The 21,036-nt window shown below is 37.1% G+C and overlaps 1 protein-coding gene across 2 annotated transcripts in view; it reads right to left on the reverse strand.

The window, feature by feature from the left end:
- crim1 (cysteine rich transmembrane BMP regulator 1 (chordin-like)) overlaps positions 1-21,036 on the reverse strand; it is a 260,051-nt gene that overhangs the window by 118,030 nt on the left and 120,985 nt on the right. For both annotated transcript variants that reach the window (XM_087288822.1, NM_212821.1), the window contains 1 exon segment: positions 6,932-7,174. In XM_087288822.1, coding sequence (XP_087144948.1) covers positions 6,932-7,174 — 243 coding nt within the window.

Here is a 21,036-nt window from a genome sequence, read left to right on the forward strand (position 1 = left end):
CACTGAAGTTCTTTCAGAGGCTCCTGGGGCATATGGCATCCGCAGCCGCCGTCACGCCGCTCGGGTTGCTCCATATGAGACCACTTCAGCACTGGCTTCACGATCGGGTCCCCAGACGCGCATGGCACGCGGGCACACACCGGGTCTCGGTTACTGCGCTGTGTCGCCGCGCCCTCAGCCCTTGGAACGACCCCTCGTTCCTACAGGCCGGTGTGCCTCTAGGACAGGCGTCCAGCCATGTTGTTGTTTCAACAGACGCTTCCAACACGGGTTGGGGGGCCGTGTGTCGCGGGCATGCGGCTGCGGGCCTCTGGAAGGGTGCCCAGCTGCATTGGCATATCAATCGCCTAGAGCTGTTGGCAGTGTTCCTCGCTCTCCACCGCTTTTTACCGGTGCTGGAGCGGCAACACGTGCTGGTCAGGACGGACAGTATGGCGGCGGCGGCGTATATCAACCGCATGGGGGGTATGCGCTCTCGCCGCATGTCTCAGCTCGCCCGCCGTCTGCTCCTCTGGAGTCACCCGCGGCTGAAATCGCTGCGCGCCATTCACGTCCCAGGCACGCTCAATCGTGCAGCCGATGCGCTCTCACGACAGCTGTTACGCCCTGGAGAATGGAGACTCCACCCCGAGTCTGTTCAGCTGATATGGGCGCGATTCGGGGAGGCCCAGATCGATCTGTTTGCTTCCCCCGAGAACGCTCACTGCCAGTTGTTTTTTTCCCTGACCGAGGGCTCTCTCGGCACGGATGCACTGGCCCACAGCTGGCCTCGGGGCATGCGCAAGTATGCGTTTCCCCCAGTGAGCCTGCTCGCGCAGTTTCTGTGCAAGGTCAGGGAGGACGAGGAACAGGTTCTGCTAGTTGCGCCCCTTTGGCCCAACCGGACCTGGATATCAGAGCTCTCACTCCTCGCGACGGCCCTCCCCTGGCGGATCCCTTTGAGAGAGGACCTACTCTCTCAGGGACTGGGCACCATCTGGCACCCTCGCCCCGATCTTTGGAACCTCCACGTGTGGTCCCTAGACGCGAGGAAGACTTAGGTAACCTACCGACTGCGGTGGTTAATACCATCACTCAGGCTAGAGCCCCCTCCACGAGGCGCGCCTACGCCCTGAAGTGGAGTCTATTCACTGAATGGTGCGTCTCTCGCAGAGAAGACCCCCGAAATTGCCAGATTAGTGTTGTGCTCTCTTTCCTTCAAGAGAAGTTGGACAGCAGGCTGTCGCCCTCCACTCTCAAGGTTTACGTGGCCGCCATCTCCGCTTATCATAGCGCGGTAGCTGGCGGCACCGTGGGAAAGCATAACCTGGTCATCCAGTTCCTTAGGGGTGCTAGGCGAATTAATCCATCTCGCCCCCCTCTCATGCCCTCTTGGGATCTCGCCCTCGTTCTCACGAGTCTGCGATCCGATCCCTTTGAGCCACTCGAATCAGTATCTCTAAGATTTCTGTCCCTGAAGACAGCTCTGCTGGTTGCGTTGGCCTCCATCAAGAGGGTCGGGGACCTGGAGGCATTTTCGGTCAGTGACTCGTGCCTGGAATTCGGGCCGGATTACTCTCACGTCATCCTGAGACCCCGCCCCGGTTATGTGCCCAAGGTTCCTACCACCCCCTTTAGAGATCAGGTAGTGAACCTGCAAGCGCTGCCCCCGGAGGAGGCAGACCCAGCCCTTTCTTTAATTTGTCCAGTTCGCGCTCTGCGCATTTATGTGGACCGTACTCAGAATTTTAGATCATCTGAGCAGCTCTTTGTCTGTTATGGCGGTCGGCAGCAGGGAAGTGCCGTATCAAAACAAAGATTATCCCACTGGATTGTGGATGCCATTTCACTCGCTTATTCGAGTCGAGGTCAGCCGTGTCCCCCGGGAGTTCGTGCACACTCCACTCGGAGCGTTGCATCCTCTTGGGCGCGTGCACGCGGCGCCTCTCTAACAGACATCTGTAGAGCTGCGGGCTGGGCGACACCCAACACATTTGCAAGGTTTTACAATCTGCGAGTGGAGCCGGTTTCCTCAAGGGTATTAGGTAACCCTTTGGTGATTGAGGAGACAACTCGGTAGGGTGTTGAAACACGCTTGCGGCGCCATTCTCCCTAACACGGAGGTACGTGCGCCTTTTTTATCTGTCAGTAAAGTTCCCCGTCAGGTGAGCCCTGCAGATTCCTCCGTGGCCCCCAGCACTGACTCAGCGGAGGAGTCACTTGCTGGCCCACTACGTTGTAGGTCTGCCCGCTGGTCAGCCCGCGTTTTGGGTATAGGTGCCTGCTATGCGTGATCCCCACTAGGCGATCCCATATGCTTATTCCGCCACGGTTAAGTCCCCCCCCTGGGTGGACCCGTGTCTTCCCTCTCCGCTAACCACTCTTTTGCTATGCGTACTCCCCCTTTTTAGGGCTAGTCCATATGTAAATTCTGCCATCTATCCCCCCCTTGGGTAACGGATGGCCTCCGCAGCGTCCTCCCTATCGGGATTGCACGCTTCCCAACGTACTGTCGTATTTCCTAGAATTATCTAGATGCTCACGACTTCCCAAAAAATATATCTAAATCCGTAAAACTTCTGTTGAAGTAGGATAAATTAGGGCCAGGGACACGTTGGAGGACCGCGCCCCCCATGATGTGGGTGCGTCACGCTTGCTTGACTATCTCCTCATCGGGGGTGTTGGTAAGGTGCAGTCATTATGGCGCTTTCCATATTCTCCCATTCATGGCACTGAAGTTCCCCAACCGAAGGGGAACGTTCGAGGTTACAGAAGTAACCCTTCGTTCCCCGAGGAGGGGAACGGAAGTGCCATATTCCGTCGCCATAATGACTGTCCCTTAGCTGTTTGAAAGTCTCTTCAGCTTAAAAGGATGGCGTCTGCTGGCTTCAGGTGTGCTTATATGCTGAGATAATTGCAGATGTCGCACACCTGCGCAAGCTTACGCTGCCAATTAATTTCATTCATTGGCCCGTTCAATACTCTCCAGATAAGCGGCTTCTGATCCGAATCCTCCCATTCATGGCACTTCCGTTCCCCTCCTCGGGGAACGAAGGGTTACTTCTGTAACCTCGAACGTTTTGTTTTGTTAAATGTGGGGACATTCTTATTGGTTCCCATTGTTTTTATACTGTACAAACTGTATTGCACTGGCCTCCCCTATACATTATTTCTAAACCCAACCCTCACAGGTTTACTTAAAAAAAAAAAAAAAAACTCTTCTCAAAAACTCTTAAAAAAGAAATGAGCACATTAATATACTCGTAATTTACCATTGCCTTGTAATACCTGTTTAATACCTGTCATTATACACATTTGTGTCAAACACATGCGTGTAGATACACAATATAAAACAAAATGGGATCTGGAATTTCTGTTGAGTAAATTTTTCATCTAGAGTAATTTTTTTCCTGAAAAGTGGGTCCTATCAACCAGACAGCTTCTAGAAGCAGAAACACTCACGTATCTTCAACAGCCCATGGATTTAGCATGTCTCAGTAGCTTTGGCAGGCTCCCAAATCACGAAATCGCTCTCTTTAGTGTATTGGAGAATGAGTTACTGTTGTTTTTTATGTCACTTTTAAGCCAAGTGGCTATCTCTGCTCAAGGCTGCCATATTGCAGCAAAAAAAAAAAGAAAAAAACAACAACACCATGACAGAAGCAGATATATTAAAATTAAGGTACTGTCACAACATCTTGAGATAACCTGGAAAGAATTCATATCTATCACTATCCTCATCCTGCTTTGGATACCGAAGACTCCACTGCAATCCATCTACAGCAGTGGTTTCCAACCTTTTTTTGCCTGAGACCCTCTTTTCCTCAAGAAAATATTGTAAGCCCCCCCCCCTACAATTGATGATATTATCGTAAATAAGTTTGCAGTAGGTATGACAAAAAAAGTTTGTTCTCAAACAAAGGTATGTTTATTACTAGATCTAGATATGACATAAAATCCTAATGTAAGATATAAAAGCAAAACATCAGTAGGTCATTTGTATTGGGTGCACCTTGCGCTATTGGGGATGAGTCGTCTGCAAATGTCTTATTAATCTGGAAAGTCTCATGCACTTGTTAGCAATAACTTTGGCACAGATAATGCACAGTGGCTGGATCAAGGACTCTGCTTTGAAAAAATGGAATTAAACCATAGTTCAGGTAACTATCTTGGTATTTCTTGCATTTCGTGTTTTCAGTATTGCTAGTGCTGTGACCCAAATTGTTTGGAGCTTCCTCACATGGGTCCAGTATGCTTGGGTCATCATTACTTTTATATGCTGAAGGTGAATAAGTGATACTCTGTCTTTTTTGGGCAGGACGAATTACAAATTTGTCAATTTTTTGGTCACCCAGGGGATAAAATGAACTGAGGCAAAGCTGTTAATTTTGCAGGACAGATACAAGTTTGCATCCCTGCACTAATGAACAGATGATCATAAAAGATCACACTTTCAGTTTACTTAGTGTGTGCAGTTTATTATATACAACAAGTATGTAAGTATTGTTTACCACAGACTATTGTACTCATAAAAATAAAAGATACAGGAAAATCTTGAAGTAACCAGCAACAAACTCTTCCAGCACTCTGACAGCACTGCAAATTTCAATAGAAAAAAAAAAACACATTAAAGTCGCACTTACTGTTTACTGTTTAACTTCCATGTACGGGCATTGGTGTCTATTAAAATACACACTATCATTTAATTTGACTTCACTTTTAGGCTCTATGTAGACACCGAACAAGCCTAATTTACAAGAAAAAGTGTCTTTTCAACACTCACAACGCCTGTTGTTGGGCTTGATTTAACTGTTTCTCCTTGCTGTGAGTGGTCATGCATTGGTAATAGTATGAACCATTGTGTGTGTGTATCTGGGGGGTAAGGGTGGTGGTGGGGTATTTTTAATGGGTTAAAGTAAATAATAAAAAAAAGAAAATAGACAATGTCTATTTAGGGTGCTTTCACACCTGTAGATCAATTGTTTTGTTCTGTACCACAGGGATTCAGATTACATTGCTCTTTGTTCTTGGTGGGTTTCGCTTTCACATGGAGCAAAAGCATTTAGGATGTGTCCAAATCCACTTTTGCTTTTTTAAGCATAGAAAATTACCATCGTGGTGCATGGTCTAACAGGGTTGAGCTTATTCTCTTTATGAGTTATGTGTGTTTTGAGAATAAACCAATCAGAGTCTCATCTCCCATTCCCTTTAAGAGTCAGTTGCGTGGCACCATGGCGCATTTGCTATTTACATGGCGGACTTTATAAGTGGAAAAACTTAACGCTTCACTTGTGAGAAAACAGTTAAAGAATAAAGAATGAGCCTCCTCCAGTCGGCCTTTAATTTCACTTTCTCTTACTCTCTTTCGTGGATGAGAAAGCAATGTTGTACACACTCCGCTGAAGACATCCATTAGCCTACATAATTAATTTCCTTTGTTAAGCTCAAAGATTTGGTCAAAACTATTCCTAAATTCAGTTCTAATTTCCAGCAAATTAATAAATGAACAGTAATAATGAAGTGTGGTCAAAAAACTGAGTTTTATCCAAATACACATGCTGTGCCCCATATGGTCTAAAACCTGACAGGTGGGCAAATCTAAGCTTGTTTTTAATTAAACAAATATAAATATGCACATAATAAATACTACTGCTACTAATAATAACATTATATCAAAGCAAGTTGTCATGAATAAACTGAAAAAAAAAGCAGAGAAGAAGATGGCATGATGGTAAACGTTTTTATATTTAAAATAATAAAAGTATAAGAGTAATAATATTGTAATATTTTAATCATTTAATTATTTTTCATTTGTAAAGATATTTGCGTATTGCTGTATATCCTGTGTGTTCTAAGCAATGTGTAAGCGAGGCGCACAACTGACGCGCTCTGCGCTGGAATTTAAACCTGCTTTCAGCTGGTCTATTGCACAGTCTATTTTAGTTCCTCAAAATGGCAACGTGCCAACAACGTGACTAAACACACCTCTTTTCTAGATCTGGGTTTTCTAACACCCATGAGTCAACAAAGTGGCACAAATCGATTTGCTGCTTAAACAACATTGCAGAAAATGGAAAAATTAAGGTTGCATTGGTTTGAAAATAGCAAAAACTTGCGGTAAACATGTCTTGCGCCTTATTGCACCAGGTGTATAATAGGGCCTTGTGTGTGGGAAACACTGAATATGTATTTTTGTTCACTTAATTATTATTATTATTATTATTATTATTATTATTATTATTATTATTTTTATTTTAGATAAAGATCAGTGCAAACTATTTTCCAGACCTCCCCAGATATGTAGTTTTAACATCAAGTTCATATAGTTCAGACATGTATTAGGAAGGTCAAACCCTCCACAAGCTCCCTGTAATTCACTCCCTGCCTATATTAAATGTGGTTGTTACTCTTGAAATTTGCAGTGTGTTCATCCCCAGAGTGCTGGAAGATTTTACTGCAGTTTTCCCCCCAATTCATGAGTACATAATATCTGTGGTAAACAATGCTTGCATATTTGATGTACAACATAAACAGCACACACTCAACACACACACACACAAAAAAAAAGACTTACGAAGTAGCATATGTCATTAAAAATAAACATCAGCTTCAGAATTTACATTTCCAGCATGGCTGTTTGTAATTCATTCATTTCGTAGAGCAAAAATGTCAAAATATAGTCAAGTTATGCGCCAAAGCCATGGGCACAAGCCCTTAATTTACACATTAATTGAAACCCCCCCACTATAACCCATAGGAAAAGCTTAGGGGGAACCAGAAACAAATTGTACTTCTGGATTCTGACGTCATATCGGCTGGGATGACGAATATAATTTCCAGTTCTTCCTGCTGGTTTTTGAAAATTTGGTTGCTGCTCACTAGCAAAACATAATCAATAAAGCAGCCTGACCTAAACGGTGTGAAATTGGAATAAAGAAGTAATTTTTATTACCTGGTTTGCACTCGTAGAGATCACAGCACTCGCCGGGTTTGCCTGAACTCTTGGATACCAAAATGTTGAGGTGGCCGGGCTGGCAGACCTTCCTCAGACACCCAGCCGGGCTACACACACAGCGGCTGGGCAACGGGCAACATTCACCTGGCGGAGCGTAGCCCTCGATTAATATTGAGTCTTCAGGACAACGTGGAGAAAACTGCACCTCACATCTCGCCTTGGAACAGTCCGGCCTTTCCTCTACAAAGAAGAAAGAGGAGAAGTTAGTAAAAAAAAAGTATAAACTGGTGAGTAAATAATGCAGAATTACTTACACATAACTATTTGCAATTGAAATGTGGTTTAAATTGAATTGTAAACATGACCATCAGACTCTTGCTTATGTAAGTGACACACAATTTGATGTCATTTATCAAAACAAGCTATTAAAAAGCATCTGTCATACATCACATATCAGGTTTTACCTCAACACTCCATATAGTGATACAAATTTCTCACAATACACCCACAAAACCAAAATATGAGGTATTTTTCTTCTTGTTTTTTTTTTGACAGGTAGTTTTTCACTTAGAGTCAGGCTAGTTTGTCATGTATATGAGCACATATGACACATTGACATGCTGTTTGCCATAAATATGAATGGGATTTTTTTTTTTTTGGGAAGTTTGTAGTCTGTAATATTGCACCTAGTCTCTATTTATTTTAACAACACATAAAAAAACAGTTCTACTATTATTTTTGTAGTCCTTCTGGGAAATTTTTATTCTTTTTAAAATATTTAAAAGTGTTGTTTAATGTTGTTTAATGTGTTTTTCAACACATTTTTAATTAATAATTTTAATAAATGATTTATAATAGTTTTAATAGTTTGTCATAATGATAGTACAATATTTTACTAGTAATTTTGCAAGATACTATGTATTCAAGTGCAATGTAAAACCTTAACTAGATTAAAGGTCCCATGAAATTAAAATTAGTAATCTTATTGTTAGTTTTTAGAATGTCTATATTCCAGTGCACACCAAAACAGTGAAAAAATTTAAATTTAGAAGACATAAAATCGATATAAATACGTAAAGCTTGTGCTTGTGCTCGTCACTTCAGCCTAAACGGACCAATCAAACACTCTCTAGTGTCTGAAATGCCCCGCCCCTTCTTCTCATTGGCTTTTCATTAGATGTTCTTGAGCTTAACCATTCTCACTGTCTGAGCGGTGATAATAACAAAACTTAATTTTTTGAAGGGGAGGAGCTACACTATATCCCGCCCTCTTTTCATGTTTCAGTTGAGATTTTGTCAAATGTCATGTTCACCAGCGATCAAACCACCAGAGGTCGCAGGTACACACTCACATCCACATGAACTACAAATCTGCTGATAAATGGACTACAAGAACCAGTCATGCTCCACACACACTGGTTCCAGATCCTGACTGATTGCATACACACATATATACAGCTCACTTTGAAACCCTCATTGCTGAGTCTTGTTCATCTGTATAGTGACATTAAAATGTGTTTTCCTATAGTCTTGTTTTTCTGTGTTTTGACCTTAGCCTTGTTAGCCTTTTTGTCTTAGTCTGCCGCCTGCCTTGCGATCTCTCGCCTGTTATTTGACTACGATTCTGGACTGTCTCTATACATCTGTTTGCACCTGTATTGACCATTGTTTGCCTGACTCCGAATAAACCTGCATGTGGATCCAAACCTCAGTTGTCAGTGTCACTCCCCGAGTTACATCAAACATCAAATAAAAAAATGCACATTTCAAAGCACTTCACGGGACCTCTAAGTTAACTAGGCAAGTTCTTTAGCAAATCGAGAAAAAAAAATGGGGATAATGATATTGACCTCAGAACTATAAAACACTTCATAGGAAACACTGTTGAAAAAGTGGATTGCTCTGTTGAACATCACTTAACAAATGAACAAAATAATAAATTCACAATAGGGATAATAATTTTGCCATCAGTTGTACTGTATGCTGAAATTAATGTTGCTTAAATATATTTTTTTATAAAAAAAAGTGACGTACACTTTAGAAATAATTAAGTTTGTGCAATGAAAAACCGTATATATTTTTATTTACATCGTGAGATGGCGGAGCGCGAGAACAGTTTGAAGTAATATAGGCCCATGTGCGCCACGTCAGCTTTTTTAAATAAACGAAAATATTAAGCTATGATGTATTTCTGCATTGTATTGTTTTTTTGTTATTAATTTATTTTTATTTAAAGTTTAATATTTATTTAATTGTTTATTGTTAACAATTTATTGTTATTGCCTATATCTTAAGACAGTCCATGTATTGTACATTGTTCATACTGTATTTTCTGTTTTTAAATAATAATAATAACAACAACAACAACAACACTAACAATACCAATAATAATAAACTTGAAAGAAATGCTTAATATTAAGCTGAAGTTTCTGTTACTGTATTAAAACTAAGATAAAGGAATCAGATCTTTAGTGGTTTAAATCGATATGATTGAGTCCGTTCTTCCACTTTTTGAGAAATATAAATCACAACTTTTGATTTTTAATACTAACACTGAAAAAATCTCCTTAGAAATGAGAAGCTTTTGTTGTGTATCTTCAAGTAAAATAAAAATCTATAATATGATGTTCACAATCCAAATTTTAAAAAATCATATTACTCAACATTGTTAAATATGGACTTATTTGGTTCTTTGTCTCAAGGTCTCAATCGAAGAATCAAAAGTTAAAGAGAACAGCATTTATTTAAAATGTCTTAGATTTTCTCCACTGATGATCAGTTTAAATAATTATCGTTCATATAAAAGTGTCTAATTCTGAATAAATAGAAAAACTTGCATTTTTTGAAATGTAAAAATAAATACAATATTACAAAATTACAATATTTTTATATATATATAAAAAATATATATATATATATATATTTGTGGTCATGCAGTAAACTACAACCATTCTGGAAAAATATATTTAAATTTCTTTCTGAAGTGTACTCAACGAATCTGGAAATCGATCCTAGTATTGGTCTTTTAGGAGCAGAGTACAGTCCTTGCAGTAGAAACCAAACACAAGCAATTCTATTTTGTATGTGTCTTGCAAAAAAACTCATTTTACAAATGTGGAAATCTGATGCTGTCCCCACCTTTGAAATGTGGGCTAGAGAACTTGGAAATATGTTACACTTAGAAGAACTGAGATTCATACTAAATGACAAATTGTCCATTTTTAACAAGATTTGGGAACCATTCATATTATTTTTGCAGACAGACTGAACTGATAGACTTACAAGACTGTTGTATGTTAATTTATCTATTTATCTTATTTCATTCTTTATTTTATAATTATCTTATAATTTTTTTATAATGTCTCTTTTGGTTTCATTGTCCATGTACGCCTTGACTCAATTTAAAATTTTTGTCCCAGCCGGATCTATATATGATTGTAAATGTTATGCATATATGCCTTTTATTTTTATGAACCTTCCACAAATATTTTGATCAATGTTAAATGGGTGGGGTGGGTGGTAGGGTTTTGCGTTCCTTTTTGTAGTAAGTTAAATTCACTGTAAGTACTACCAAAAGAATTTTGATGGTATATTTCTTTGTAAGAACTCAGGCTGTACTGTATGTAATGTATTAAGGTTTTTTCAATGAAAATGAAAATAAAGAGTTAAAAAAAAAAAAAAATAAAAAAAAAAAAATATATATATATATATATATATATATATATATATATATATATATATATATATATATATATATATATATATATATATATAAAAATAGCGTGTAAGACCTTTATAGTATAGAACTAATATTTATATTAACACTCTACTTAAATCTATGTGTACTAAATCCAGTAAACTGAGATAACCTGAGAATTTTCCCTAGTACACACATATCTCAGATCATTTTAGGTAATCTGAAAAAAGCGTATTGAAAGTAGACCAGACAGACGTTCCACTAGCTTAAACAGACAGACGATGGGCAGCTGCTCCCTTATTCTGAACCCAATATTGACCATGCGGGCAAAAGTCCGCCGTTTTATGAACAACATTCAATTTGACCTTCCTTCATTCAAGGCATGATTGCTTTTATTCGCTCTTTACAAGAGAACAACAAGCTAACAAAGGAGGATGCCGGAGAAATTGAAAAGGTGCATGGGAGAGACATAAAAAGAACCGCAGAAAAAAAACTCATGCTGATGTGAATGTGAATGAATGGCAAATGTCAGCAGGAGAGAAACGGCTGGCATGCTGTAATGCTTGTGTGCTGTCTGATAACACTTGGCAGAGGAGTGTGGAACAACTCGAGACGCGGCGCTACATGTTAAAACACAGGAGGCAACATTAATACAGCCACGGCATCTGGAGTATGTAAACATAGTAGACTAATTTGGGCAATACTGCAATTTCTACAGTGCATCAATGTACCGCATGCCATCTTAAAGAGACGGCTCAAAAATAAATATTTTTGTAAGGAGCTACTCACTTTAACACTTTAGCTACTGTATTGCAGGCGATATGAGCCAAAAAAGTCAAAATAACTTATAATACTCTTTTCTTTGTCATGCAGATAAGTGTTAAAAACTGTTAAAGTGCTTCTATTATTTGTGCACACCCATAATGAAAACGAATGTTGGGTTTTTTGCGAACTAATACATGAAAAATTGATGATGATATCTCATTTATCCATTTTTCTTAGGCTTAGTCAGGGGTTGCCACAGTGGAATGAACCACCAACTATTCCAGCATATTTTTTTCATGCAGCAAATACCCTTCCAGCTGCAACCCAATACTGGAAGCATGATCTCCAATCTAAAATATGTCAGAAAATGAGCAGTACCTCAGCGAATAATTTTCACGCAAACCTATACCTCGAGTCTGCTGAACGATTGGTATGTCTGTCTTTTAAATGTTGAAATTTAACAGTAAAACAAACATTCTTAGATTAACTATGTGTTTCTGTGAGACACAAAAAGAGTATAGACACCCATGGTTATCATCTGCGAAATTGTATTAAAATGAACAGCACTGACATTCTGCTAAATAGCTTCTTTTAGGTTTAATGGCAGAAAACAAAAAATCTAATTCATTTACATGACAACAGCATTTTTGGCACTGTAAATGATTTTCAAAGTGCGTTTTTTTTTTTTTTTTAATACCTTGTCGGTTTAAACATCATAATACACACATAACACAACACTTTTGTCATAATTGTTTAGTCATTAATCCAAATGTTTATCTGTAAACATTTTTAAAAAATGCAAATGATAAAATGTTTTTGTCGTTAGTTTGCTGTAATTTAACATTGGAGCTTCTCCCCAAAACATGGTAGGGATTAGGGATGCACGGTTTACTGATACTATGGTAGTATATGCAGCAATACTACACCTCCAAAATACTGTCGGTGACACTGTAGTTTGTTAACGGTAGTATCGTCATTAATGGTTTATCTAAAAGAGATAAAGTTGCATGTGGAAAAGTCACTAAAATGCTCATTTTATTTGAATTGTCTGTGGAGCCCTTTAAGATTGCAAAACTTAAAAAAAAATAATTTCTGCCTTTTATGGTAGCCTATTGGACGTTTTCTAACTCTTTAGTTTGAATGCACATCTGAATTGGTTCATTTCTGTTGCTTTTAATATGATTTAGAATGACTTTGAACTGTTACCTGATAAGACTGAAAAAATACAACTCAAAAGAGCAACAGGAAACATTAAAACAATTTTTGACCACTTCATTTAACCTAATTTTGCTAATCTTTATTTTAATCTATTTTTTAATGTATTTTTTGTTGGTCAGTTATCTGTTACAAAATAAACAAAAAGAATGATTCAATTTTAGGTGAAGTGAGGTCATAATAGTTATTATTGGCCCTAAGGGAATTATGAATTAAATTCAAGCATGCTTATTATAATATTAAATATAGTATTTCTGACATTTTCTTTATAATTTGAGTTATGAATTACAGTATCGCAATACTACTTGGTATTGTAATACTTCAGCTGGTATAGTATCATAAGATTAATTAATGGTATCGCGACAAACCTAGGGATTTATGATTTCAACAGGGTTAAAATGTAGCTTGGATATATCTTTCTTGCTCTGTCGTTAGCTTGAACTGTTAGCATAATCTGTGGAGGGCATAATCTGCGTCACGAACCAGTAACAGCGAACAGAATGCAATAAAACACTGTGTCCAATAGATGAAGAGACATCACCATATGTCGAAAGAATCATGCAGTCATTGGCGATATTCTCCATCAGTCAAACTAGGAAGCAAACTAATATATGAATAACATATGCAGAATGTCAAAACACTCGACTGCTTTGTTTAGATTTTAGTAACAATAAATTTGACTTTTTATTAAGTTTTCATTTTATTTGTAACACTGTCAGCTATGACATCAACTTGCTTTTTGCTACAAATACGCCATTTTGTGTGTAAGTAACATAATAAACAATTTAAATAAAGCTTCAGAAAAATGATGACATTAATGAATAACTATTTATATTTCAACAATATTTTGCCTCTGTACTAAACAAGTTCGATGGGATGCTGTTCTGTAGACTCTTACTTATCAAAATAAACTATGATGTACAGGAAAGAATGCGTGTATGTCTTGTTATTACAATGATATTTACTCCATATAAACATTTTCTGTTCAACTTAGACTTATTTAGCAAATAATGTTCTTTATGAGTTTCCCATTGAAAAACAAATAGCAGCAATGGCTGCTTGAGGGTTGTGGCTTTACACTGATGTATAGTTTGCCAAGATTACTTGTGTTCTTTTTGATGTAATGTATTCGTAAACACTGACATGTGCAAAAACAGCACCCCAGCGCGTCCATGTCCTGATGCTGGCAAAAGAAAAACTCATTTAGCCTTGACAACTTTTTTTGAAAACAAAAATAAATTTTTTTTGTCTCAAAAATGGATCTCAATTTCCTAATTTTTAGTTATTTGAACTAAAAACAAGACAAAAACTAAAGTAACAAAAATGAATGGCAGTGCAATCCCTAGTCAGTACAATTCAACAGAAAAGAGCAGCTTTTACACTCTTCTAAATGTCTCCTTTTGTGATTTACGGAAGAAATGATGAAAATTTTCGATGAGATCCAATCCCTTAGAAAGGCAGGCATACAACTATCAAACAACTGCTCTGAACTGATGAATAGCAAGGGGAAAAAATGCACCTCAGGGCAAAAACCACTGCCTTTGTTGACTTAGGTTATACACATCGTAAGCATTACTCTGACACTGATTAATTAACGAACTAAACCTATTAAAGGACATGCACTCAACGCATTAAATGCAGTTCACCGCTTTGTTTGATCTCATAGAAAAACCCATACCTGATGTATGAAACGCACGTCTTACAAAGAGCCTATGGCCTATTATTGTCTTGTGATGTGTTATGATGTGTTAGGAGAGAAAAGTCCTCCATAGAGGTACTCATCTTTAGAGAGAGAGGGTGTAATTACCTCAAATGACAGACGGAGAGAGAACATAATGCGTGTAAATTCACAATAAGAGCAGCGAAGACGGATACCTCTTTAAAAAGCTCCTCGTATTTAAGCACAGTGTTTATGTGTCATTATACAAGCAGCTCAGGCTTTTTGTTCCCATCAAGGATTTAAGGACAATTATGAATGCATAATTTTTTTTGTTTGCTGAGAAATGCCACTTGAATGTGAAATGACTTGATAGAGGAAGATGTGATGGCTGAAAATGAGACATAAGTGAATAAGTGACATGGCAAAGTGTCAGTTGAGAACATGTAAAAGTCATCGAATGACACAGAACATCAAAACAACTTGAGGTGATGCATGTATCATTTATTTTATTTATTAAGGACAAGATTAAGCTCTTTTTTGTTCTTCATTCATGAGGATGTTAGAAATACTTGACAGTGGTGGAGGGAGTACACATATCAGGCGCTTGAGTAAAAGTACAGATACTCTTGGGGCTCTATTTTAAAAAAGCATTAAAGCATTAAAGATTTGTCTAAATCCTCTTTTGCTATTTTAGGGACGGAAAAAACACGCGATGTGCCCTGGCAACCCTGTAAAACAGGGTTGTGCCTATTCTCTTAATGAGTTATAGGTGTGTTTTGAGCATAAACCAAGAGTCACAGAGTCCCTTTAAAAGTCTGCCATGGTGCACTTGCTATTTACATGGCGGACTTTGTAAATGGAAAAAACTGAACACTTCACTAGTGAGAAAACAGTAAAACAAACCATCTGCAGCAGAAGGATAAAGAACGAGCCTCCTCCATTCAGCCTCTTTACTTTTTCTTTATTTTACTTTAACCCTTTACTTCACTCCTTTACTTTTGTGGATAAGGAAAAGTTGTTATAGACATCCATTAGTCTACATATTTAATTTTGTTTTTTAAGTGCAAAGATTTGTTTCAAGACTATTTTAAAATTCAGTTCTTATTTCCAGCAAATAAATAAACAAACAATAATAAGTAGAAGTAAAAATAGAAGTCTGGTAAAAAAGAGCTATATCCAAACACACATCATTTTCTTATGCCCCATATGGTGATGCAAACATCTTTAAAACTATGTATACAAAAATATGTATATAATAAATATTACTGCTAATAATAATAACATTATACAAATTCAAATTCCCATGAATAAACTGAAAGAAGCTCCCTGACAACAAGGCATGGAGGCAGTGATTTTTATATATGTAGTAAATAATAATTTTTGTAACATTTTAATGCTTGATTTTTTTTCATATGTAAAGATATTTGTGTATTGTTGTACATATCGTGTGTATTAAGCGTTTGGACCCACATAGGCGCATAACTAACGCACTCTGCGCTGGACTTTGGACCAGCTTTTAGTTGGTCAATGGCACAGTCTATTTTTATTTTCTCAAAATAGCAACATGCCAACAATGCGTCTTAACACACATCCTTTCAAGACCGACAAACCCACGAGTCCACAAAGTGATGCAAATGGATATGCTAATTAAACAACATGACAACAAACAACAAAATGTGAAAATAACAACCTGATCTAGCGAGAAAACTTAATTATTTTACGTTTTGTCAGTTTAGTGGCTAATTCGAGTTCAGTCGTATGAAAATGTACGATTTAAAACATTTATATTATTTATTACATTTTCTATTAATTGTATTTTGTTAACGTCTACCTCTACCCCAACCCTAAACCCAACCGTCACAGTATTGTAAAAACAGATCTGGATCTGGAGTCTTCTATATAGCTTATGAAGCATGTTGATGGAAGATAAAAGCATTCTAAGCCTACTAGTAGGCGCAGAAGGCCCCTACTGGCCTATATCTATCTGCTGATAACCACTTATAATGCCGATTCAATCAAGTGATAACATTCAAAGAGGGTGAAAATTACTGTTGTCTTGATCTGAAAATAGCAACAAATCACACCAAACACGTCTTGCACCTTATTGTGCCAAGTGTATGATAGGGCCCTAAATATTAATCCCATCAAGGAATAAAGTCTGCCTTTTTAACTTTACTCAAGTCAAAGAACAAAAAGCACTTGATTATTTAATGTACTTAAGTAACAAGTAAAAAAAGTGTTTATTGGTGAATTTTATTTTAAAAAATATTTTTAATTTAATTACCAATACTTGCCATACACTGGAAAAATATTTGTTAATTAACAAGTTAATGTTTTCTGTTTATTTACAGTTCTGAATCGCATTATTGGACCTTGATCTTTGTTCTGTTGACTTTTAATGTTAAAAATTCAACTCTGCTGTTTAACAGAGTAAAATTTGTTGACATTTTAGCAGTTTGAAATAATATATTGTATAAAAAATAATGTATAGAAGGTCTGTCAAATAACAGAAATAAAATTTGTTATTACTGACTTTTTGAACTCTAATTCACAACACAACCCCCCCCCCCCCCCCCAAAAAGTGTAAAATAAAAGTTACTTTTTCAAACCATTCAACATCAAACATTGTTGGAGAAAGATGAAAATTCTATAATAATATTCAACAGCACAAACAAATGGGAAAAACATGAATCACAAAATATAGAAAACTGCAAATTTCTGGATTGTTTTTATAACAGTGCATACTAATACTTACTGAAAGTTAATTAATGACAAAAGAAGTGTGCAAACAAATAATAATAACACAATATCCATACTGGTATTTAACAGACATAATTAAACATAATGTAGAAATTCAAATATAACCATATTTATAACAAACTAATCACAAAATATGTAAATATTTAAGAACTGTTAGTAACTACACTAGTTTACATTTATTTGTATGTTTGGCCTACAATTTTGCACGGCAGCTATCATGTTAATGAACTTTTCACTGTGACGGTGAAAATCATTCAAAGTAGAGAATCTAAAGTCATTATTGAAAGAATAGTTCACCAAATATTTGTTTTAATTCTGTAATCATTTACAAACCCTCCCCTTTTTTACAAACTTGTTTGACTTTATTCATTTTGTCTAACCCAAAAGTTTTGAAAAAAGTTGGAAACAGGTTGCCATTGACTTTCACACTATTTTTTTCTCTACTATGGATGTCTGTAAAATCACCAGCGATGGAGTGTTTGCAGATTGCACACAGTGTTTTGCAGAACTACACACATGCCACCACATGAACTACAACTACCAGGATGCTTTGCGCAAATCAACTCCCGATACATCTGACAACAATCCGGACACTCACACACAAAGATACAGCTAAAACAAATGTTCAATGATTTTCTAGACTATAAACATAGCAGACACACACACACACACACACACACACACACACACACACACACACACACACACACACACACACACACACACACACACACACACACACACACACACACACACACACACACACATTTCTGGACTGAGTCTGTTATTGTAACACCACAAAGCATTTTCTTGTCTTGCCGTGTCTAACCGCGTTTTTGACCCCTTGCCTTGTTTTCTCATTTATGTTTTGCCAGCTGTACTGTACTATCATGCCATCATTGCCTGCCTGACTATTCTCTCTTTAATAAACTGCGTGTAGACCCTCACTTTGTTGTCACCCTGGTTACAATGTTAATGGATACTGGTTTACAATGTTCTTTACAATATCTTCTTTTGTGTATCGAGAGATTAAAACATCCCATAAAGCAAAAAATAATCTCATAGGGTGAATAATCAATGAGTGAATCCTCATTTTTGGGGTGAACTGGTGGCGGGATGGAAAAAGGTTTTAGGATTAAAAATAAATAAATAAATACTGTCAGGATTTATCAAAGTCACATAATTAAAATAAACTAACTTTGCACTTACTGCTATTTAACACAAGCATTTATTATACAGCTGTCTAATTTGAGCAGTTTAGTAAAAATCAGCTCTAAGCAACCTTTAAACACACTCTATTAGTTACAGTTACAGGGCATGGAAACTTATACTACACAGTTTTACATCCTTGTTCCTGTCTTTTTCCTAATGTCTACATAACCACAATATTGTTATGGTGTATTCTCCTACTGAAAACGGCTTCCTACTGAATAAAACTGTGGGAGTTCATTTAAAGTTCATGTTTTTATATGAGTCTCCAAGTAACCGTTTAAACTGTCTTTTTTCCCTGAGAAACCACCACAAATGAAAGCTCCTCCATCCCCTGTCATCATCCGTATTTCCTCTCTGTTAAAACTATCTTTGTGCTCTCAAAATATTCAACAATCCCCAACACATCAACAAATCTATCCTTCAGCTTCAATTTCTGTATATGTGAGCTCTCTCTCTCTCTCTCTCTCTCTCTCTCTCTCTCTCTCTCTCTCTCTCTCTCTCTCTCTCTCTCTCTCTCTCTCTCTCAAGATTGCACTGCTGTAGATAAACAGCCTTTAATTTAGTCTTATATTCAGTGTTGCTCCACTAAAGCCTTGGAGTCTAATAAACATACTGTACATCTTATTTGGGAATATTTTTTATACCCCAAAACGATTATGGAAAATACCCCGATTGATTTGTGTGCTGAAAACATTTATGAACTTAATATAAACACAAAACAGCTGCTATCATCACTTACTGTTATCGTCAATGGTGTGCAGAACTGCATATTTAAAAAGTTGTCAGTGGATTGCTTTTAAAATTAATTATACTGGAGGCTTTTTTTAATTAGTTGTTTTTTTTTATGCAGACTTTCTTTCATTTGAGTTTATAATGTTGTTTCATTATCACATATAGATGTGACAGGTTTATTATTCAGCCAAAATGTCCATTTTTCAAAAAAGGTATTGAGAAAAGAAATGCTAATTAAATGTAATGTAATGTAAAACATGCATGACATATATATATATATATATATATATATATATATATATATATATATATATATATATATATATATATATATATATATTGAAAAAATTTATATATAAATATATACACACACACACACATATATTGTTGTGTTTAAAAAGGTTTACATATTCTAAGATTTATAACTGCTGTAAAAGTAATTATGCAGCTAAAGGGTTCGTTCACTCACAAAAGAAAATGTATTACTAATTCACACTACAGCTGTAAAACTACTCTGGTCTATTGATTCAGGTTCGGTTATGATTATCATGCCATCAATTCGGTTTAATTCGATATCTCTGTGCGTTACGGTGCATTGGCGATGCTTTCCATACACAGTTTTATATTTTCTTCAGAGCACAGCAATTCTTGTATCAAAATATAATGCTGTCAATCGATTTGAAAAAATTAACTAATTAATCACACTGTTTTTTGAAAATTAATCGCGATCACATTAAAAAGACTGAAACTTTTAATTTTGGCTAATCAAATGTAAAATTAATGTAAACGCAAGACAAAAACTATTTTAATTCAAAACATAATTGTTTATCAGAATTTTTGTTTAACTTGTAACACAGATTTATTTGTGTAAACAACATACCCACAATGAACCATCAAGATCCTGACAGCCATATTTATTACAGAAATAAAAACACAGCCATGTTAGTGTCATTTGAATTTCAAAACAATCAATGCCAATAAAGAAAAAAAATATTTCCAAGTTGGATTCTAAGTGGACTACAAAAAATGCCAAAATACAGGAATTACAGATATGGAAATTGGAAAATTATAATAACAATAAAGTATTGAATACAAACAATTGTACTCATTGTAAAGTTGTATTGCTGTGAGTTGAGAACATTAAATTAAAGGAGGAACAATTTTGCTTAGTTCTCCTTTACATTCATCCAGTTGCTAAAACAGTCCAGTATGTTGACATTATCGGGGGGACAATGTGAACCTTTTCTTTTGAATGATGTGAGCTGAGAGTGCAAAGCAATCTCACGGCAATTCGTAACTGTTTGATTCAGTGGCTTCGTACAACGACATTTAGGCAGGTTTGTTGCTAAGAAACGCACGCGTGCGCGGGCACACAAAAGCACACAGACCAGGGCCGTGCACAGGGGGATGGCCGGGTGGCTAGAGCCACTGCCTCTCTGCCCTCAGAGGTGCCCATCTCAGGAGACACTTGCTCTTCACTTTGCGAACGCATTGAGCACCTGCCCCTGTAAGGGTCTGTGCTCTGTACATGGGCCTGACACAGACACACATAGAGACAGACACACACAACACACAACGTGCGCAGGACAGTGCAGCCGGTGCGATTCCCTTAAGATTTTCCCTTAAGAAAACTAAGCGTTCTAAAACATGGTTATACTTCATAACGATTCACGAAATGCAGAGGTTTTTCTTTCCGTTCGCCATGCGGTATCAAATTACATTAAAAAAGAAGTCAAAAGTTAAAAATGAAACACCCAAAATTGCAAGAAACTCCGGAGAGCCTGTTGATTATTTGTTTTATATTGAAACTTGCCTTCAAAAAAGTGGTTCCTTGGTCTTAACCATATTTCTTTGCATGTTGAACACACGTCCACCACAACAGGAAGTAAAAAAACCCTGCAACTGCGTTAATTGCGTGATTTTTTTTAACGCGTTAAATATTTCAAATTAATCGCATGTGTTAACGCACTAATTTTGACAGCACTTATAAATATATTTATATTTATATTAGTGCAGTCAAAATTGTTGCTGAGACTTTCAATATGTTGACATACTTTCAAC

The sequence above is a fragment of the Danio rerio genome, chromosome 17, assembly GCF_052040795.2.
Source record: "Danio rerio strain M-AB ecotype USA chromosome 17, GRCz13ab, whole genome shotgun sequence".
NCBI classification, from domain to species: Eukaryota; Metazoa; Chordata; class Actinopteri; order Cypriniformes; family Danionidae; genus Danio; species Danio rerio.